Consider the following 23573-nt stretch of genomic DNA (forward strand, 5'->3'; position numbering starts at 1 on the left):
TCTGTCTTTACTGAGTTCTAGTGCATATTATCTTTTATATTGTAAGTTACCATCCAATAATTACTTGTTGTGTTCGCTCCTTTTTCATTTTCTCTTGCATTTAAGTGACAGGTGATCCCTTCATTATGGAAGAAAGTGATCCAGTAAAAAGCCATGCAATTGAAAGCTCATTGTGGGAAATCCAGGCTCTGCAAACACATCATATTCCTAGCATTGCATCTGCAGCTAGGTTTATCAACTTTCCTCTACCATCTCTGGAGTGGGATCTGTCAGATGTGTTGGAGGTGTCAGCAGATGATGTAAGTTCTCTCTCTCTCTCTCTCTCTCTCTCTCTCTCTCTCTCTCTCTCACACACACACACACACACACACACACACACACACACACACACACACCAAATATGAATACTCTTTCTTTTTTTTTTCATGTTAGTATTTTATCCATTGATTGTAGGTCACATTTAAGACAATGAATGATTTCTGCAAGTGTTTGACTATGCCTCTTTGGTTCCATATATTTTAATTGCCATTACGCATACACAAAATACATCTATTACTGTGTTACATGAGTAATACATCTGAAGATAAGAAAAATTTTAAGGACATAAAGTGCAGATAAGTGTTAACAATTTGCGATATCTTGTCACAACCACAATTAGTTTAAACTGTTGAGTGGCACAAAAGCTAAAGAATAAGACAAGAACAATATTTCATTCGTGGTGTTATCTTCTGATAAGAAATCTAGAAGTGACATAGAAGCTCTGTGGGAAAACACAAATTACTGATATGATTTACAATCTCTTATTAATTGCACTCTTATCCTGTAAATTGTTCCTTTTTAGGGTTTCGTATCTTAGTCATAAAAACAGAAGCCTTATAAGACCGCTTTGCCGTCTATCTGTCAGTTAAAAATCCTTTTTCTCAGGAATGGCTACACGTATCAAGTTGAAATGTATGTCGCATATTGAGGTCCATGGTTCCTTGTCAGAGTAAAATATTGAAGCTTCTGAGTCAATGCAATTAAGAGATATGGCAATCTATGTCACATAACACAAGAAACAAATTTTTTTTGTCTTTTGTTGTGTGTCATCAAATTTGAGATTACAATAATTGGTCGTTCCACATTCAGTGGTACCACTGCAACTCAGTCAGCCTTACTGGAGTACTACCGATTATTATAATAATGACTGCCTGTGCACTGCATGACTTTTTGTCAGATTTATATCACTAAAATTAAAACCTTATTGAAAATCTTGGATTCCCAGGGACTGATATCTTGCTTGTATCATTGTTGATAACAGGAAAAATGGTCAAGATTCTCGATTCACAGAATGGATGAACTGTCGATATATATAATTAAGTTTGTACAGAACCCTCAGTGTGTGAGTCGTACCTGCACGTGGCCAGTTTTTATGATGTGATATTGTAACACAAGTGGATGTAGTTTCATGGATAAAGTGACCTGCAGATTACAATACTGCTCATAGCATTTGAATCACCCTGTGATTTTGAGGTCTCCCACCTGCAGATACGACCAAGTAAGTTGTCAAGATGTTAGTGCATCCTTATGGTGGACATTAAGAATTGTCTGTTGCATGTCCAGTTTTTTAAACCATAAACAATTTGTAGCAATAGTTGAGGACTGTTGGTTTCTGTGCTGTCATGTTTCTTCCCACTATTCCCTCTGTTATATGCCCTCATTTAAGTTTATAGATATTGCTGGGTACTTTGAAATGGACCTGTGTCACTTGTATTGTTTGTGGAAAGGTCCATAAACTAATTTTTTTGACTGCATTGGTCCACTAGTGTCCAAAGAATGTTCACCAAAGTTCTATACCACTGAAGCTCAATCACCTGCATTACATACATAAGATTAACATCATTGTTTCTCCATATTGTTTGGGTATTGAGCACTGATAGTACACTTAACAAGTTAGATATGACAGGAGCTCATTCACTCATAAGGGCCTGACAAAAGGGGAGCTGACATTATGCTATTGCCTGTGCGGTAAAGACTTACCTCATCTAAGGAATGAAGTAATTTGTTACTGCTTGTACTTTAGGACAGAAAAAAGTCTTAACCACATAAGGTTGATCAACTTTTTTTACTATCTGTCAGTGAATTTTTTAATCACACCTGAAATCGGGAATTACCAGGATCAGGAAAATGAAATGGAAAGACTAGACCCCTGTAACTAATGTCATTTATCCTTGGACAACAACATTTACATTTACATTTTTTTTTAAACAGGTAGAAAAAATTGAAGTTAATATGACATTAGAGGCATTCAAAATGGTGAATGAGACAGCCATTAAATTACAATAATCATAACCTCAAAGACATTCAAGGAATAAGATCTTCATAATATTGGCTATTTAAAAATTTTTAAATTGTACAATTTTAAATAAACCTGCCAATTAAAATATTTACAACAGTTCTAGATAAATTTCTTCAAGCAATTTCAAGTCTAAGACATTAGGCAGACCCCCAAATGATAAATATTAACAAAGATAACACAGGAATTACCCAAAAGGCTTACACAAAAAAAAAAAAAAAAAAAAATTTCAACAAAATTTGGAACAATAATACAATATGTATTTAAGACAAAATTTCCTGTGTGAAGCCACTTAATCAATAGCTGAAACAAAATTTTGTTTATAGTGCAAGTCAAATAAAATAAGATACTCAACTTTAGCAAAGACAACCAGGACGCTTGACTGCAAACAAATAGCAAACCACACTAGGAAATCCTCGAGAGCCATGCACATGACCACAAGTAAGCCAGGCCCACGCAGCAAGAAGGTACTGACATGGAACAAACTCCCTACATTGTAGTAAATGCTATTAACAAACAAGAAAAATAAATTTATGACTGGATTATACTACAAGTAAAGTTATGGTTTAACAACAATTGCACTTTTAGAGTATTTCCAATAAGTTGATATACCATAGGAAATAAACTTCACTGACAGAGAACTACAGAAAGAGAGCTGTAATTTCTTCTGGAAAGGGATATAAGAAACAACTTGCTACAGTCTTACCATTAGCTGAAGCTCACAACATGCTTAAAAGGACTGGATAATAGTAATACCAGAACACACCAGCTTCTAAAACATCATGAAAACAAATATTAAAACCCAGAACTGGTTCTTTTGCATAAAAATTTTAAAACAAACTTCTTTTTTAACTAGATAAGATGTAGGTCCTCATTATAGCTATGCATGAAAACTGGGAACATTACATAACCATAACAACATTAATCATGGCAAATTTTTTGAGAGAGAATGCTAGCCCACAGAGTAACTTAATTCACAGAACCAAATAAGGCATCCATGATGACTCAGTGAAGTAAACACAAACATATATTCAAGCAGCTTGCGGAGTGAGAAATCAGTGTATAGAGCTGATCAACTAGTTGCACACAACATAAGCAAACCGTACCTTGGCCTTCTGCCCAGTCCTGGCAAAGAAGAGTGAACGACGACTCGGGAAAGATATCTTATTGGTTTGTGCCACATATTCGTTGCTCCAAGCACTGCTGCTGCCCCCGGCTCCACTCTGTGCAAAAACTGCCTGTGCCGTGATCTTCAAAGGCTCATCCTTAGGTGTGATTCTAGGAGATGCTTTTGAAGACTAGGTGAGGCATGGTAACTACACAAGGGAGTATCCTACACCCCCTGGTGAGACACTAGCTAGAAGTTATTGATAGTGACAAAGAGAAATGAGCCGCCATGGCTCAGTCTCTCACTCTCAAGCATAAAGCCCTACATTTTTTTTTTTAAATATATAAATAAGAATAGGAGAGAAACGAATTACTTAGCTAGTTTTTATGTCACTCACATGTACCTTCAAGATTTTCCCAGTCCCCAGGTTGTGCACTAGCAGTTTAACGGAACTTAGGATCTTAACAATTGCACTTGATCCCACAAACTTAGGAGCAAGCTTCCTGGTGATAGCATTACCCTGATTACCACCCATGCTAAAATTCCAAACAGAAACCTTATTCCCATCTTAGTCACAAAAGGGTCTACTTCCCTGATCATACCATCTCGCTTGATGGTGATGGGCGAGGTTGATGTCCTTCCCAGTTTTTCTTCATCAGGCAAGGGGTAATCTAGTCAGGAACTAGATCCTTTATACTCCACAAATCAGCCAAGAGTGAATCCTCATGCTGTGCTGAACTGAAGGCACCATTCATCCAAGGGATGGAAATGTCCCATTTGTTCTGATTCTTAGCATGATAAATAATTAAGGCAGCCTTAAGATTACAATTAACCCTCTCCGAAAAGGAAGACTGAGGGTAATAGGGGATGATCGCAAAGTGCTTAAAGGCAAAACAAAACTGCTTAAATTCTTGTGACACAAATGCAGGGGCATTGTCACTGACAAGCACCTTTTGTGTACCAAAACAGGGAAATATTTGAGTTAAATGGCAAATAGCTAGCAAGGCAGTAACCCCTCAATTTAGAAAAAGCCACACAAAATGAGAAAAGTCATCCACAACAATGACATAAAATGGTTTCCAGCTCTTTTTCTAGGCAGGGGACCCACGTAATCAGTGAAGACTTTATCCATGGGACCTTGTTCCCATTCAGAGCACAGTAAGACTTAATGTGTGTTGGAACTGGGCTTCACCATTTTGCAAGATTCACACTCCTGAACCAATCATCAAATATCTATGTAATATGAGCATGGACTTGAGCAGGTGTTTTATAGAGGCCAAGATGACCACTAATAAGGGACTACAAAAATAACAAGATACAGATGGCACGAGTTCAACAGGTAAATAAATTTTTGGCTTTTCCAAGTTCGCGAGGAAGTATACCCTTTCTCAAGGAATAACTGGGAAGTCGCTCACCCATTAACGACCATCTCCTTATAGGACCTAAATAAGGATCTTGGTCCTGCTTATTCCTGAGGTCAGAAAATAATTGAGGTATCTCAAGACTTTAAAAATGGATTCGTGGGCACCCTTCTCAAATATACAGCTGAGTACATCGGCCACCTGCTTATCTGAACTACTAATATGGTGGTGCAGTCCTGCTTGTCTTCCTTAGGTGAGCCAAAACCCAACTTAAGGCTTGGTTGTTAGTCTCTCGGTCAAATTCTCTGTTCAAGATAAAATTGAAACTTTTGAAGAGTGAACAGAACTGCCAGAGCCTCACACTCATACATTGAATACTTAAGTTCAGGTCCCACCAATACTCGCGAGGCAAAGGCAGAAGGTCGTCTCTCACCTGCATCTTCCTGCAAAAGGACTGTGGCCATCCCAGCATTACACACATCAGTCCGGAGAATGAATCTCTTTTCGAAATTGGGAATCACTAATACTTGCAGGTTACTTAGAGCTGTCTCCCCAGATAAATTCCCATCCCTTCTTATGAAGATTGTTAAGAGGGGCATCTAACTGCCAGAGAGCCCATCAGCGTTTAAAACATCATGAAAACAAATATTAAAGCTTAGAAGAGATGTTTCGCATACATAAAAATTTTAAAACAAACACAATTTTAAAAAAAAAAGACAAGATGCAAGCCCCTGATATAGCTGTGTCTGACATCTGGGTTCATTACATGACCATAACATCATCAACCATGGCAAATGTTGTGAGAGAGAATGCTGGCCAGTGATGAAGACAAGTTTCTTCAAAGACCAGAGCAGACAGGGCAGTACACTGCTCCTAGAATCACAGAACCAAATAACAAGGCGTGCATGATGACTCAGTGAACTAAACACTAACATCTGTTCAATCAGCTTGCAGAGTGGGAAATTGGAGCATGAAGTTGATCAACTAGTTGCACACAACATAAGCAAACCACACCTTTGTCTTCTGCCCAGTCCTGGTGAAGAAGAGTGAAAGACCACCTGTAAAAGATGTCATGCCGTTCTACGCCATGTGTCTGTTGCTCTAAGCACTGCTACTGCTCCCGGCTCTGCACTGTGTAAAACTGCCTGCACTGCCCTCTTTGGAGGCTCCTCCTTTGACACAATTCTAGCGGACAATTTTAAAGACGAGGTGAGGCAGCAATAATCACACAAGCGAGTAACTCACACCCCCTGGTGAGATGCCAGCTAAAGGTTATCAATAGTGGCAAGGAAAAATGAGCCGCCTGAGCCCACACTGAATTTGCATGGTAGTTTTGAATATATAGCAAATGTTCAATGTTCACATTTGGGGAGAAAATGGATGCAGCACAAAACAGGAAGCTGAGAAAATGTAATCTGAATTGCTGGTTCATCTGACAAATGATTAGTAGAGAAATGTTCTAATTGAGTAGTGACTACTATTCAGTAGCACACTTTTTGTTTCAGTAGCAGGATAGTTATTTATTTGAAGAAGCTCCTGCAGAGCTGCTAGTTTCTGAATAATTAGGGGCTCTAGAGTTTTAAATTTATCCACAAGGAACTTGGGCCAGATATGAAGAGGTACTTCAACTGGTTTCAAGAATAAAGCATTGGTTGATGTAAAAGTTGTTGCTTCAACGCAAATTCTAACAGTGGTACTATCTAATTTGGTGAGTGTTAAATTGATGCCACTGCAGTAGATCATGACATTATCTAATTTGAGGTTATGCCAGCAACTGATCCAGGGTGAGCATTGTTAAGCAAAGGCCCACTCCTTTCCTGCCCATCAGTATGAGCCAATTCACAGAGAACTTTTAACACTTGTTGTAGTCTCGGAAAGAGATTTGATTTATAAGATAGTCCCAGGAATCATATAGTCAAGGTCAATCTATTGAGAAAACTGCTGTTCATTTTTGCAAATAACCATCGCTACTTAGGGTTTGTGAAGTGATACTGCTAGCCAGTTTTATAGGGTTAGTGGAGTCAGTATTATTTCAGTAAGATTAAAACTGTGGCAGCTGTAATGTACATCACAGTTCGTAATGACTGTGGCTAGAATTTTGATGATTGGGCTTATATTTTTGGTAAGATTAACATGTTTCTTAAACACATGTAAATGCTTGTTGTGAAAAAACTAAATAAGTTACTGTAATTTGTTATATCATATTTGCAAATACATGACCATTTCTCTCTGACAGATAATATTTTAGTTAGTAATAGACGACACTGTAGTGGGAATTAGTGAAGTTCGGTGGCAGGAGGAACAAGACTTTTGATCAGGTGAATACAGGGTTATAAATACAAAATCAAATAGGGGTAATGCTGGAGTAGGTTTAATAATGAATAAAAAAATAGGAGTATGGGTAAGCTACTACAAACAACATAGTGAACACATTATTGTGGCCAAGATAGACACGAAGCCCACACCTACTACAGTAGTACAAGCTTATATGCCAACTAGCTCTGCAGATGACGAAGAAATTGAAGAAATGTATGATGAGATAAAAGAAATATTCAGGTAGTGAAGGGAGACGAAAATTTAATAGTCATGGGTGACTGGAATTAGAGAGTAGAAAAAAGGAGAGAAGGAAACATAATAGGTGAACATGGATTGTGGCTAAGAAATGAAAGAGGAAGCTGCCTGATAGAATTTTGCACAGAGCACAACTTAATCATAGCTAACACTTGGTTCAAGAATCATAAAAGAAGGTTGTATACATGGAAAAAGCCAGGAGATACTGACAGGTTTCAGATAGATTACATAATGGTAAGAAAGAGATTTAGGAACCAGGTTTTAAATTGTAAGACATTTCCAGGGGCAGATGTGGACTCTGACACAATCTATTGGTTATGAACTGTAGATTAAAACTGAAGAAACTGCAAAAAGGCATGAATTTAAGGAGATGGGACCCAGATAAACTGAAAGAACCAGAGGTTGTAGAGTGTTTCAGACAGAGCATTAGGGAACAAGTGACAAGAATAGGGTAAAGAAATACAGTAGAAGAAAAATGGGTAGTTTTGAGAGGTGAAATAGTGAAGGCAGCAGAGGACCAAGTAGGTAAAAAGATGACTGCTAGTAGAAATTCTTGGATATCAGAAGAGAGATTGAATTTAACTAATGAAACGAGAAAATATAAAAATGCAGTAAATGAAGCACGCAAAAAGGAATAAAAATGTCTTAAAAATGAGATCAACAGGCAGTGCAACATGGCTAAGCAGGGATGGCTAGAGGACAAATGTAAGGATGTAGAGGCTTATCTCACTAGGGGTAAGATAGATACTGCTTATAGAAAAAGAAAAGAGACCTTTGGAGAAAAGAGAACAACTTGTATGAATATCAAGAGCTCAGATGGAAACCAAGTTCTAAGCAAAGAAGGGAAAGCAGGAAGGTGGAGGGCGATGTACTTGAGGACAATATTATGGAAATGGAAGAGGATGTAGATGAAAATGAAATGGGAGACACGACACTGCGTGAAGAGTTTGACTGAAAGACCTGAGTCAAAACAAGGCCCCGGGAGTAGACAAATTCCATTAGGACTACTGACGGCCTTGAGAGCCAGTCCTGACAAAACTCTACCATCTGGTGAGCAAGATGTATGAGACAGGCGAAATACCCTCAGACTTCAAGAAGAATATAATAATTTCGATCCCAAAGAAAGCAGGTGCTGACAGATGTGAAAATTACCGAACAATCAGTTTAATAAGTCACGGATGCAAAATACTAACGTGTATTCTCTACAGACGAATGGAAAAACTGGTAGAAACTGATCTCGGGGAAGATCAGTTCGGATTCCGTAGAAATATTGGAACACGTGAGGCAATACTGACCCTACGACTTATCTTAGACGCTAGATTAAGGAAAGGCAAACCTACATTTCTAGCATTTGTAGACTTAGAGGAAGCTTTTGACAGTGTTGACTGGAATACTCTCTTTCAAATTCTGAAGGTGGCAGGAGTAAAATACAAGATGGAAAGGCTATTTACAATTTGTACAGAAACGAGATGGCAGTTATAAGAGTCGAGGGGCACGAAAGGGAAGCAGTAGTTGGGAAGGGAGTGAGACAGGGTTTTAACCTATCCCCGATATTCAATCTGTATATTGAGCAAGCAGTAAAGGAAACAAAAGAAAAGTTCGGATTGGGTATTAAAATCCATGGGGAAGAAATAAAAACTTTGAGGTTTGCCGATGACATTGTAATTCTGTCAGTGACAGCAAAGGACTTGGAAGAGCAGTTGAACGGAATGGACAGTGTCTTGAAAGGAGGATATAAGATGAACATCAACAAAAGCAAAACGAGGGTAATGGAATGCAGTCTAATTTAGTCGGGTGATGCTGCGGGAATGAGATTAGGAAATGAGACACTTAAAGTAGTAAAGGAATGTTGCTATTTGGGGAGCAAAATAACTGATGATGGTCGAAGTAGAGAGGATATAAAATGTAGACTGGCAATGGCAAGGGAAGCGTTTCTGAAGAAGAGAAATTTGTTAACATCGAGTATAGATTTAAGTGTCAGGAAGTAATTTCTGAAAGTATTTGTATGGAGCGTAGCCATGTATGGAAGTGAAACATGGACGATAACTAGTTTGGACAAGAAGAAAATAGAAGCTTTCAAAATGTCGTGCTACAGAAGAATGCTGAAGATTAGATGGGTGGATCACATAACTAATGAGGAGGTACTGAATAGAACTGGGGAGAAGAGGAGTTTGTGGCACAACTTGACTAGAAGCAGTGATTGGTTGGTAGGACATGTTCTGTGGCATCAAGGAATACCAATTTTAGTGATGGAGGGAAGTGTGGAGGGTAAAAATCATAGAGGGAGACCAAGAGATGAATACGCTCAACAGATTCAGAAGGATGTAGGTTGCAGTAGGTACTGGGAGATGAAGAAGCTTGCGCAGGATAGAGTAGCATGGAGAGCTGCATCAGACCAGTCTCAGGACTGAAGACAACAACAACAACAGGTTGTATTCTTTCTGTTAATGTGCATATTTTTGCAAAATTTTTGACATAACAGTTTTGATGCGTATTGTGAGGATTTTTTAGGTCATAAAAATCCTAGCCCTAATAATGACCCTGGTGTTAAAATTGGCTGATGGTAATAAATAAAACATTACACACACACACACACACACACACACACACACACACACAAACACACACCGCAGGCCACCATACAGGGCTTGCCGGAGGGTACCCTGTACCACCAATAGTCATTTCCTTTCCTGTTCCACCCCCAAATAGAGTGAGGGAAAAACAACTGTCTATATGCCTCCATATAAGCCCTAATTTGTCGTACCTTATCTTCATGGCCCTTAAATGCAATGTATGTTGGCGGCAATAGAATTGTTTTGCAGTCAGCTTCATACGCCGGTTCTCAATAGTGTTTTCCAAAAAGCATGTCACTTTCCTTCCAGGAGTTCCCATTTGAGTTCCTGAAGCATCGCTGTAACACTTACTTGTTGTTCGAATCTAGTGGTAAAAATCTAGCAGCTCGCCTCTGAACTGTTTCAATGTCTTCCTTTCATCGACCTGGTATGCATCCCAGACATTCAAGCAGTACTCAGGAATAGGTTGCACCAGTGTCCTGTTTGCAGTCTCCTTTAAAGGTGAACCACTCTTTCCCAAAATTCTCCCAATAAACTGAAATCAACCTTTCGCCTTCCCTACCGCAGTTCTCACATGCTCGTTCCATCTCATGTCCCTTAGCAACGTTATGCCCAAATATTTAAACAACTTGACTGTGTCAAGCAGGACACTACTAATACTGTATCTAGGTTTGATATTCCTACTCATCCGCAATTATTTACATTTTTTCCACCTGTAGGGCTAGCTGCCATTCATCACTCCAACTGGAAATTTTGTCTAAGTCCTCCTGTATCTTCGTGCAATTACTCACCTTTAAACTGTGGCATCATCAGTAAACAGCAGCAGATTGCTGCCCACCCTGTCTGCCAAATCATCTACATATGTAGAGAACAACAGTGGTCCTATCACACTTCCCTGGGGCACTCCTGATAATACCTTGACTCTGATGAACACTTGCTGTCAAGGACAATACACTTCAGAAATATGAAATCTGCCTGTTGCCCTACATCCATAGGTCACAGCATATCATGTGAGTAAAGGGCAAGCTGAGTTTCGCACGTGCGATGCTTTCTAAAATCATGCTGATTCATGGACATAGGCTTCTCAGTCTCAAGAAAATTTATTATATTTGAAGTCAGAATACATTCAGGAATTCTGCAGCAAACAGAAGTTAGGGAAATTGATTGGTAATTTTTGCCCTTCTGATATGTTGGAGTCACCTGCACCTTTTTCCAGTCACCTGGGACTTTGTGCTGGGTGAGAGATTAACGATAAATGCAAGCCAAGTAAGGGGCCGGTGCCATAGAATACTCTTTGTAAACTGGGATTCCATCCAGACATGGTGATTTATGTACTTTTAAATCTTTCAGCTGTTTCTCTACTACTAACCTTCGTGTGTCATCATTTGTGCTCTTCCTGTTGATCGGAGAGTTCAGTAGCCTCAGCTTCCTTAGCTTCCTCTGAATTTCATTAGTAAAGAATGGTGGGTCTCTTCCTCCCATTATCCACTTACTTGGCACATAACTCTTCAGACCAGGATTTACAGTCTGCTTAAACCTTCCCATAATTCCTTTACATCCATCTTACTGGAATTAAGTGATGCCAATTCACTGTCTAAGTGACCTGCTTATCTGCTCTATGTAGCAGAAGCATTCTCCTAGCCTTATTGACTGATTTATTAACTTTTGTAATCATAGTTGTTATAATGACATCATGATCGGTAATCCCCATTTCTGTACTGACATTATCAGTAAGGTCTGGCCTATTTGTAACTACAGAGTCTAAGATATTTTCATTTTGTGTGGGATGCCGATCCGTCGGGTCAAGATAGTTCCCAGAAGACACGTTCGTAACTATTTCGTTTGACTGTCTGTCTGTACCCTCTCTCTTCCCCCTGCAACAAAATGAATACGTTGACATCTCGGTCTACACTCAGTAGGTTAAAGTTGCCTCCAACTAGCATTGCATGATCTGGTTATTCACATGCTATTGACCATAGACGTCCTTTGAATGACTCTAGAACTTTCAAAGCAGAATCGTGTGGGTGGTAAAAACATCCAACAATTGATTTGGTTTCACCTACACCTGATATTGCGGCCAGGTAACTTCACTGTCACACTCCACTTCGACCTCATTAGAGACATTATTTTTGTCAACAGTAATGAACACCCCCCCCCCCCCCTCCCTCCAAAGGTCTCTAATCTTCTAATCTCTCTTTCCAATATATGTTCCATGACTCGCTAAATATCACGGAGCTTTTCAGTTTGGGTCTCATCCAGCTCTCAGTCCTAAGAATAGTTTGAGTGCGAGAACTTTCCTGGAGGGCAGTAAATTCGGTAACTTTATTACGAATACTTTAATAGCTTACCGATAAAATTATAACAGTTGAAGTGTCTTATTATGAAAACTGTTTCACTTCCCTTGCTGGATATTGATTGGTGAGTGTTCATTAGAGCACCTCAAACTACTGCCTTGCCTAAAAACACTCGTGTACTCCACAAGTACTCTGCTACCCAAGTATTTGCTTTCTTCCTTTCTGTAGTGCACCCCTGACCTATCAGGGGGAGTCCTACAGATCCCCACAGAATAACATTGGTCTAGAAATCTGCAGCCAAGACCATCCCAGAGTTGACAAAGCGGTTGAGACCTTCTACTCGCCTCCAAACCAAAGGACCTCGATAAACTCTGGGAACAATGCTGCAACTTGCGAGCTCTGCTTGCATCCCACGCACAAGGCCAGCAGTCTTAACCACCTCTGCCAGCCACATGTATGAACTGAGGATTGTCTCGGAATCCATGCAACAGGCGTCATTGGTACTGACGTGTGCCACAACTTGGAGACAAGTGTAGCCCGCACGCTCGATAGCCTCAGGCAGGACTTCCTCTGCATCTCAGATGAGGCACCCCAGCAAACGTACCGAGTGCACATTGGCTTTCTTTCCAGCCCTGAATGCTAACTCCATAACGCGCCTACCATTGGAGCTTCCAGTAACTAGTAAACCCCTCCTCCTGTGTGCCTGCTCGGACCCTTCTGAAGGAGCAGCCACCTGTCCATTCACAGGGTGAATGGGTGAGGAATGAGGACCAAACTATTAAAAAAAAGTTGAAATCATTGTTGTAAACAATTCTCCTGATAGCTTATGTACAGTGTCAAGAGCTAATGTGGTGATCACACAGTATGAAGTAATGTTCTTTCTGGTATGCTATAGTTTCATACATATATAGGCTGTTGCCACCTTTCCTGTCAATCTGAACTTCTTGAGTGATCAGTGTGTTTTTACAATCAAACTGGGTAATTTGGCTTGAAAAATGTATCTGCAGTTGCCAAGATTGATGGCTGAATGGTATGTGTCACTTGGAACAGAGCTGGCTTCCTCTATAGTATCTCACTGTTCATACAATCCATTAGACAGTTCTAAGTCTCACTCATTACAATGAAAATATGGATGATTATTTTTATGTTTGTGCTAAAGCCATTTTGTTACAACAACACATTAGACTCTCCATTGGAATAGATAGATAGACAAACTTTGATAAGAATAGAGCAGTACAATCATAGGTTAAGGAGAAATCTGCTTTTGGAATATTTTAAGCAAAACTAGTCCATAGCACAAAATGTAATACCAAAGAGCAATCAAGAGAAAATAAGACACTAGTGGAGATCTCATTAATGGCTTAGCGAGAAGTTATAGACAACACTCATGGTAAATACAGCACTGAGTGTATGCTGGAGAACTAGCCTCTTTAAGCACAGGCAACTGGCAGACCTGCTGCCCTCCAGACTCGACAGGGGCAACACTTGTCTGAATTTGCAGAATTGTGGGTGTATAGTTGTGAGCTGTATATTAGTGCAGGGTAAGGATGTTAAAATTGTATCTCTAATTAATAGCATGGCTTATGAAACCAGTTGGCCTATGACAGTCTGAAGTATTAGTGCTAAAACAAGGTTGTGCATGTCATCAAGCAAGTTTTGAGTTTTATTATGAGCTAGAGTATTGGCCCTTACGTGATCAATATGTGACTGACAAATGACAGTAGGTTTGTACCATCTACCATGTTACTGCGAAATATGGCCTTTGAGCTGCTGGAGAAACTGAAAATTGTGACAGTCAATATAAATGTTGTAAATGGGTCTTATAACTGTTTTGTTGTTGATGGGTTACCAACCCTATATTCCTATCCTCTCCTACAGTTGATTTATAACAATGGCTCATGGCACCTCGTGAGACATACCCATCTCTGGCTGTGTTGGCCACCATCTCTGGCAATGTTGGCTAATGCAACCTATGGTAATTGCATTGCTAGAAGTGTTGTTGATGTATTATATCTGAGTTATGGCTTTGGTCATGACTAGCGGAGCAGCTTTGGTCATGACTAGCGGAGCAGGCAAGTAATGTGGAATATTAATAAAGGACTGCCATAGTTAATCCTTCCTGGATTAACACTCTATTGCACATTATATGTTTATGACACACTATGCATTATTTGTCTGTGATGGAATTAGCTGGTGAGTAGTACCCATCCAGGAGGCAGTGTTCAGAGCACAGAGTTCAGTTTGTGAGTTATAACGAGTTTCTATTAACAAGAAGAAACTTATCTTTTTATTTACTGTATATATTCCAGTCTAAAATATTAAATTTCTTGTGTATTTGTGTTTCTAGTGACCACAATTTAATGCTTTAACCACTGTGTAGTGTATATTTCTGCCATTTGTTTTGTATCAGGTGTTCATTTCATCTCAGTAGACAGTATCAACTGTAGAACTTGTTAGTTGGTCAACAGCTCCTGTCTAGGCAGCAGCACTTCAGAGCATAGTGTTTCGTTTGTGAGTTCCACTTTTTACTTACAGATTAACCTATAGTTCCTCTGCCTTTAGGATGGATAGAGACTGTGATTGAAGTGTTTAGATGTGAACTAAGTTGGTGAACCTTTGCTCGCAGCTGCAGGTGGTGCTGGCTTCAGGTATGCAGCTCGAGGCTATTGCCTCTGGGCTTCTCTGTGGGGGCTGAACATGGGGATGCAAGGTACGTTCAGCATATCCCATGTGTCCCCGAATCAGTCCACTACTGTGACTTTCCCGGGTACTGCCCACGTTGAGAATGACCCTTCACCTGTGGTCAACTGGGAATTTCAAGGTTTGGCAGGTAGCGAAAGATTTTTGGGGGAAGGTGGTTATGGAAGGGCCTCCGTGGTTCATCTGAAGAACAGGTTTCGGGTGCTGTCGATGGCTGACAAAGTTCCTGATCCAGATGTAGTCGCTTGCCATGTTCCAGAGGAAGCTTCTCGGCATGAAAGATCTGGGCATTCACAGAGGGCAGGTTTACATGTAGTTGAGCACTCCAGTGTCAGCCACGTAATGGGGCCACTTAGGAATATGGCTGCCAAGAAAGGGGAGAAACTCATTGTGCACTCTGTGTGCATACCCAAAGGAGTCATTCCAAATGTGGAACAAGTGCTTCCAGATTCCATGAGGAGCACAGACTGTAGCCAGCTGCAGGTGGTATCTCACATTGGTATTAACAGTGTGTGTCACTTTGGGTCAGAAGAGATTCAGGTAGGTAGTTGAAGTGATGAAGACGGTCAGTCTTGCTTTTGAGATGAAAGCAGAACTCACAATTTGCAGAAACATTGACAGGACCAACTATGTGGACTTTTGGTACAGAGCCGAGTGGATGGTGCAGATCAGAGGCTCATACGATTCTGCAACTGTGTAGGTTGCAGATTTCTTGATTTGCACCATAGGATGGTGGTATTTCTGTTCTGCTTAACAGGTCAGGTGTCCACAACACACAGGAGGCTGCAGCTGCATGGGTAGTGGGAGCTATTTGGAATTGACTGGGTGTTTTTTTTTTATGTGAGAAGGTCATGGGAAAGTGCAGAAAGGGCTTTAGTTTCAAAGGGTACAGGGAAACACAGGAAGAGCATAGATGTAGCAACAATCAGTATTGTAATTGCTAACTGTTGTAGCTGTGTTGGAAAAGAACTAGAGCTCCAAGCATTAATAGAAAGCACTGAAGCTCAAATCATTACAGGGACCGAAAGCCAGTTAAAGGTGGAAATAAGTTCAGCCAAAATTTTTACAACAGAGTTTAGGAATTTAGGCAGCAGCAACCAGCCAAGACAGACACAGTAACAGGGAAGTAACCAATTTTGTGATTTTTACAAGTTCCTAGCCAGGAGCAAATAGTATAGTATCATCTGTGTGCTTAAATAGTGTAGTTTCTTGAGTTTCTGCATGTTAATTTAATATCTAATAGCCACAATTCTCGCATTTTTGTTTGCGTTGGAAAGTAAACCAATTTCGTGACAAATTACAAGTTCCTAATCAGGGGAAAATTATTTAATTTCACCTGAGTGCTACGGTAGTTAGGTTTTTGAATCTCTGTGTACCAACCTAATTTATTAGACACAGTTCCTGCATTTTTGTCTCCGTCTACAGTAGAGTTCTGCAGCATGTACCGACAGTCCGTTTATCTGGGTAGTTTAGTTTTCCACGGTCTTTAGTATGGACAGGGACTGTGATTGTTGTGTGTGGATGCAAGTCAAGTTTGTGACACTTCACTCTCAGCTGCAGGCTTTGATGGCTTCATTTACACTCATTGAAGTTGCAGTGGATGGGCACTACTGTTGTGGTCCGGCCGTGGGGATCCAACGGACGTCCAGCTCATCCGAGTCCTCCGATCAGTCCTCACCGGTGGCCATCCCAGTTACTGCTCATACTGAGATTGACCACACACTTGTGATCAAGTGGGAGACTGCCCTGGGGCAAAGCAGGTGATGAAAGACTTCCCAGAAGGCCGCTCATAAGGCCTCCCTGGTTAGTCTGACAAACAGGTTGTATGTGCTGTCTGTGGCTGACACTGCCACTCAGCCAGATGCTGTCACCTGTCATGCTTCAGAGGAAACCTCTCAGCCTGTAGATCCGGCCAATGACAGAGGATGGGATTATTGATATTTGGGAGCTTCAACATTAGGCTCATTATAGGGCCCCTTTTGGACATGGCTGCCAAGAAGGGGAAGAAAGCTAGTGTGCATACTGGGTGGAGTCATTCCAAACGTGGAACGGGTTCTCGCAGATGCCATGAAGAGCACAGGATGCAGCCAGCTGTAGGTGGTGGCTCACATTGATACCAATGATGTATGTCACTTTGGAGCAGCTAACAGAAGTGGTAAAGGCTGCCAGTCTTGCTTGCAAGATGAAAGCAGAGCTGATCATTTGCAGCATAGTCAACAGGACCGATTGCAGACCTCTGGTTCAGAGCCAAGTGGAGGGTCGGAAGCAGAGGCTCAGGTGACCGTGTAAGCTGTAGATTCCTCGACTTGCGTCATAGGAGAGTTGGCTTTCGTGTTCCGCTGAATAGGTAAGGAGCCACTATACACAGGGAACAGCTACACGGGTAGCAGGGGCTGTGTGGCATGGACTGGGTGGTTTTTAAGGTTAAAGGGTCTCGTGAAAACACAAAAACGGCTTAAGTTACAAAGGGTGCAGGCAAAACACAGGAAGAACATAGTTACAGGAACCATCAGTATAACAACTGTAAATTGTCATAGCTGTATTGGGGAATGCCAGAGCTCCATGCCCTAATAGAAAGCAGTGATGCTCAAGGTGGCTAAAGCCGGAGATAAGCTCAGCCAAAATTTTTGCGAAGAACTTAATGGTGTTCTGAAAGGATAGGCTAAACACGGTTGGTGCTGGTGTGTTTGTTGCAGTTAGAAGTAGTTTATCTTGTCGCAAAATTGAAGTAGATAGTTCCTGTGAGTTGGTATGGGCAGAGGTCATTGTTGGCATCCAGAATAAAATAATAATTGGATCCTTTTACTGACCTCCCAATTCAGATGGTGCAATTTCTGAAAGGTTGAAAGGAAACTTAAGTTAGATTTCAAACACTTACCCAGCTCATACAATTATAGTTGGTGGTGACTTTAATTTATCCTCAATATGTTGGCAAAAATACATATTTAATTCCAGAGGTATGCATATAACACCATCTGAAATTGTGCTACATGCATTCTCTGAAAATTATTTCAAGCAGTTAGTTCATGAGCCCATGCGAATAGTAAACAGTTGTGGGGACACACTTGACCTCTTAGCAACAAATAATCCTGAGCCAATAACGAGCATCAAAAAAATACAGAGATTAGTGAACACAGGGTTGTCATAGCTAGATTGAATATTGTAACCCCCAAATCCTCCAAAAATAAACAAAAAATATGCCTGTCAAAAACCCAGATAAAAATTCACTTGCACCTTCATGAAAGACAATTTCCACTCCTTCCAAATTAACAATAAAAGTGTTGACCAGATGTGGTTTCAATTCAAAGAGATAGTATCAGCAGCAGTTGAGAGATTTATACCAAATGAATTAACAAACAATGGAGCTGATCCTCTTTGGTGCAAAAAATGGGTTGGAACACTGTTGCAGAAACAGCATTAAAAAACATGCCAAATTTAAACAGAGGTATAATCTCCAAGACTAGCGATCTTGTATAGAAGCTTGAAATTTAGCACAGACTTCAATGTGAGATGCTTATAATAGTTTCCATGATGAAACTTTGTCTTGAAACCTGGCAGAAAATCCAAAGAGATTCTGGTCATACATTAAGTATGCTAGTGGTCTAGTGGTGGCAAGACACAATCAGTGCCTTCTCTGCATGATTGCAATGGAGATACTATTGAAGACAGTGCTGCCAAAGCAGAGTTACTAAATACAGCCTTCCGAAATGCCTTCACAAAAGAAGATGAAATAAGTATTCCAGAATTCAAATCAAGAACAGCTGCCAACATGAGATTAGGTTCCTTTCATAGTATGCTGATGCAATAGCTCCTTACTTAACATCATATACAACCATTCGCTCGACAAAAGATCTCTACCCAAAGATTGGAAAGTTGCACAGGTCACACCAACATTCAAGAAAGGTATTAGGAGTAACCCACTAAATTACAGGCCCATATCATTAACATCAATATGCAGCAGGATTTTGGAACATGTATTGTGTTTGAACATTATGAATTACCTCAAAGAAAAGAATCTATTGACACACAGTCAACACGGATTTAGAAGACACTGTTCTTGTGAAACACAACCAGCTCTTTACTCGCATGAAGTGTTGAGTGTTAATGACAAGGGATTTCAAATTGATTCCTTATTTCAGGATTTCCAGAAGGCTTTTGACACTGTACCACTTATAAGGCTTGTAGTAAATGGAATATCGTCTCAGTTATGTGACTGGATTCGTGATTTCCTGCCAGAGAGGTCACAGTTCATAGTAATTGACGGAAAGTCATAGAGTAAAACTGAAGTGATTTCTGGCATTCCCCAAGTTAATATTATAGGCATTGTTCCTTATCAGTGTAAATGATTTGGGAGACAATCTGAGCAGTCGTCTTAGGTTGTTTGCAGATGATGCTGTCATTTATCAACTAGTAAAGTCATCAGAAGATCAAAACAGATTGCAAAACAATTTAGAAACTATATCAGTATGGTGCAAAAATTGGCAGTTGATCCTAAATAACAAGAAATGTGAGGTCACCCACATGAACGCTAAAAGGAACCCATTTAACTTTGGTTACACAATAAACCAGTCAAATCTAAAGGTCATAAATTCAGCTAATTACCTAGGAATTACAAATATGATCAACTTTAACTGAAAGAAACACATAGAAAATGTTATGGGGAAGGCTAACCAAACTGTGTTTTATTAGCAGAACACTTAGAAAATGTAACAGATCTACTAAGGAGACTGCCTACACTACGCTTGTCCATCATCTTTCAGAATACTGCTGCGCGCTGTGGATCCTTCCCAGATAGGATTGACAGAGTACATCGAAAAAGTTCAAAGAAGGGCAGCATGTTTCATATTATCATGAAATAATACAGGATTTGGGATGGACATCATTAACACTAGAACAGCAAAAGGGGTCAAAATTACCCCTACATACATTTTTCCTTCATTGTCATATCCAGTTCATTTACTTCGTTAATGAAATTTTATTACTTTTTCTATTTTTTTCTCTTCTTTCTGAAGGTGTATTAGCAAACAAAAGCATTGGTATGTTGATAGAGACACTAACAAACGCAAACACACACACAAAATTCAAGCTTTCGCAACCCACAGTTTCTTCATTGGGAAAGAGGGAAGGAGAAGGAAAGACGAAAGGCTGTGGGTTTTAAGGGAGAGGGTAGGCGCGCGCACACACACACACACACACACACACACACACACACACACACTCTTTCATTTGATAAGTTACATCATCTTTGTTTTTAGATATATTTTTCCCATGTAGAATGTTTCCCTCTATTATATTGAAGATGTATTACTATTTACAAAATATTTTAATTTTCTTCACCATTTCATTCAGTCTATGTAGAACGGCAGAAGGGCTCAATTTGACTCCACTGTAATTTCTCTTCTGAGTACAAGTAAATTATCCAACAATACAGTAGCAACAGTGAGCAGTAACACAGAGTAGTTGCTCCTCATTGTTGCAACTTGGTAGGTGTACATTCCAGTGCGCTATAGCTTATGTTGTGTCACTCAAGCAGTCTTTGTCCGTGAAACATGTTTTCGAACATGTACCGTCAACATGGACTTTCTGAAGAAGTGGTGTTACATCTCTTAGAGAATTTCGAAGCTGAATCAGAAATTGATTTCACTGAAGATATGATGCTTATAAACCTGACACAAGTGAAGATGAAGACATTGTGAACGAGGGGCAATTAATGGAAGAGGATTCAGATGCTGATACATGTCAATTATCACCTCTTTCATCACATCAGATACAGTTTGAACCAAGTGCCAAGATGATTTTAAGGGACGGAACTATGTGGGAGATTGGAAATTATTCATCTTCTGGAAGGCGGTCAGCTGTGATGTTCTGAAGGAGAGAGGAGGTCCAACTGCTTATGCTTGCCACCAAGTAGACAGTTCTGCCATCAGTGCCTTCTCTCTTATTTTTGATGAAGCAATACTGCATCTTATGAAGAAATACACAGAATCAAGTACTCAAAGCACTAAAAAACGATGAATGGACTTTATCACCTGAGGAACTGGAGAAACTGATAGTCATCACGTATGTTCGGGATGTACTTGGGCATAAAAGGTATGTTTGTGGATGATCTGATCTCTGGTCACACTCTTGGGGACTGATTTTATCAAGGAAATTATGCCAAGGGATAGATTTCAGGAGTTTCTCAGATTTCTCCGTTTTGATGAAAAATCAACCTGGGCTGAACACCTTTCAGCCAACAAAAACGCTCTTGTACCTGAAATTTGGGGAAAGTTAATTGAAAATAGTATTCACTCTTACCGCCCTGGAGAAAATTTAACCATTGATCAGCAACTGTTACCGAGCAAAGCAAGATGCAGGTTTACTCAGTTCATGTCCAACAAACCAGATAAATATGATCTCAAATTCTGGTTGGCTGTTGATGTAATGACAAAGTATGTATGTAATGCTGTCCCATACATCAGCAAAGAGGACACACATAGAGAGAAACAACCGCTTGCATCTCGTGGAGCCATTTGTATATCAAGGAAGAAATGTAACCACTGACAACTTCTTTACGTCTCTTCAACTTGCTAAAAAACTCAAAGAAAAGAAAACTTCATTAGTTGGTACAATGGAAAATGGAAATGAGCGTTTGGCGTCATTGGCCGGGAGGCCTCTTACGGGGCAGGTCTGGCCACGTTGGGCGACCTCCGCGCTGAATGGGAATGAAATTAAGTGATGATGTGGACAACACAACACCCAATCCCTGAGCAGAGAAAATCCCCAACCCAGCCGGGAATTGAACCCGGGCCCCTTAGGACAGCAGTCCGTCATGCTTACCATTCCGCTATTTGGGCAGACAGTTGGTACAATGAGCAAGATCCGCCGTGAAATCCCCAATGAAGTAAGGAAGCCGAATGCTGAAATACACTCTACCACAATACTGCACAGTAGTGACAAAACAGACTGCAACTTGACTGTATACCAAGGAAAGAAGAATAAAAATGTCATTCTTCTGAGTAAGCTGCATGTTGAAGTAGCAATAAGAGAGGAAGGAAAGAAAAAACCTGAAACCATGATGTTCAACAATGCAACAAAGTATGGGGTGGACGTGGGTGATCGAATGACCCGTAAATATACTATAGATACTATGAAGGTTGCATGTAGGAGATTGCCAGTGCATGTCTTCTTCAACATACTAGACATGGTGATAATAAATGCATGGGTCATCTATAACATAGTAATGAGCAATAAAATGGAAAGGAAGAAGTTCATACTTCAACTGGCAAATGAACTCAACTCAATGGAACGCAAGAGCAAGAACATCAGGCAAAGGAAGAGCATATGGGACTGAAATCACCTAGAAAGTGGAGGAAGTGCCAAGTCAGCCTCTGCAAAGACGACAAGACCTGCAAAAACTATGTAAAGTGTCAAAAAGCCACGTGCAGAAAATGTGCGCATAAAACAGAAATCACCTGTGCTAAGTGCATCTAGCAGCTTCAAATGACTTAAGTGAAAAGTAATACAGAGCTGTTCGTCAAACACATGTGAGGGTAAAATGGACCAAATATACTAAATGTGTCTAGAAGGTTGTATGAATACTCAATAAATTAAAATCTATAGTTAAGAAACTTGGTAGCAGTAGCAACAATAAGTTTGTATAAAACATTGTTGTTGAAATGAGTTAGTAATTATTATGTATAATTGTAAATAACTGTTGTGATTATTAGGAATAAAGTATGCATTAACAAACACTAAAAAAGTGATGGTTTAAATCAAATATGAAAATATTTTATGTGCAGTCAAAAGATCCCTTTCCACCATTTTAGGAATGTCAGAAACTCCACCATTCTAGTGTTAAAACAAAGGCGTTTTTTGTTGTGGTGGTATCTTCTCATGAAATTCCAAATACCAACTTTCTCCTCCAAATGCAAAAATATTTTGTTGATGCTGACCTACACAGGGAGAAACGATCACAATGATAAAATAAGGGAAATGAGAGCTTCTACAGAAAGATATAGTGTTAATTACTTCCACGTGCTATACGAGATTGGAATAATAGAGAATTGTGAATGCGATCCAATGAACCCTGTGCCAGGCACTTAAATGTGACTTGCGGAGTATCCATGTAGATGTAGAAATATAAATATAGTTGGTGGTGGCATCTCTGATCTCTGTTCCTGTTAGAAGTAGTTTACTTTGTAGTGAAATTGGAGTAGATAGTACCTGTGAGTTATGAGTAGAATTTACACTTGCCAACCAGAATAAAATAATAGTTGGTTCCTTTTACCAACTCCCCCACCCCACAAACTCAGATGATAAAGTTGCTGAATAGTTCAAAGAAAACTCAAGTTTCATCGCAAATAGGTATCTGATGCATACAATTATAGTTGGGGGTGATTTCAATCTAGCTTTAGTTTGTTGGTCAAAATATGTATTCAAAACTGGTTGTAGGTATAAAACATTATCAGTAATTGTAGGTATGAAACATCATCAGAAACTCACTAAATTGCTTTCTCTGAAAGTTATTTTGAGTAGTTCATTCAGGAGCCCACTCAAAGTGTAAATGGTTGCAAAAATGTACTTGATGTCTTAACAATAAATAATCCTGAGCAAATAGGGAGCATCATGATGCATACCATGATTAATGAC

General features: G+C 39.9%; 1 protein-coding gene across 1 annotated transcript in view; it reads left to right on the forward strand.

Moving 5' to 3' along the window:
- The window catches only part of LOC126276491 (nucleolar complex protein 4 homolog A-like), a 132498-nt gene that overhangs the window by 104060 nt on the left and 4865 nt on the right, over positions 1–23573 (forward strand). Inside the window, exon 9 of the mRNA XM_049977280.1 lies at positions 106–299. Coding sequence (XP_049833237.1) covers positions 106–299 — 194 coding nt within the window. The remainder of the gene's footprint in view (positions 1–105; positions 300–23573) is intronic.

This window comes from Schistocerca gregaria, chromosome 1, assembly GCF_023897955.1.
Source record: "Schistocerca gregaria isolate iqSchGreg1 chromosome 1, iqSchGreg1.2, whole genome shotgun sequence".
NCBI lineage: Eukaryota > Metazoa > Arthropoda > Insecta > Orthoptera > Acrididae > Schistocerca > Schistocerca gregaria.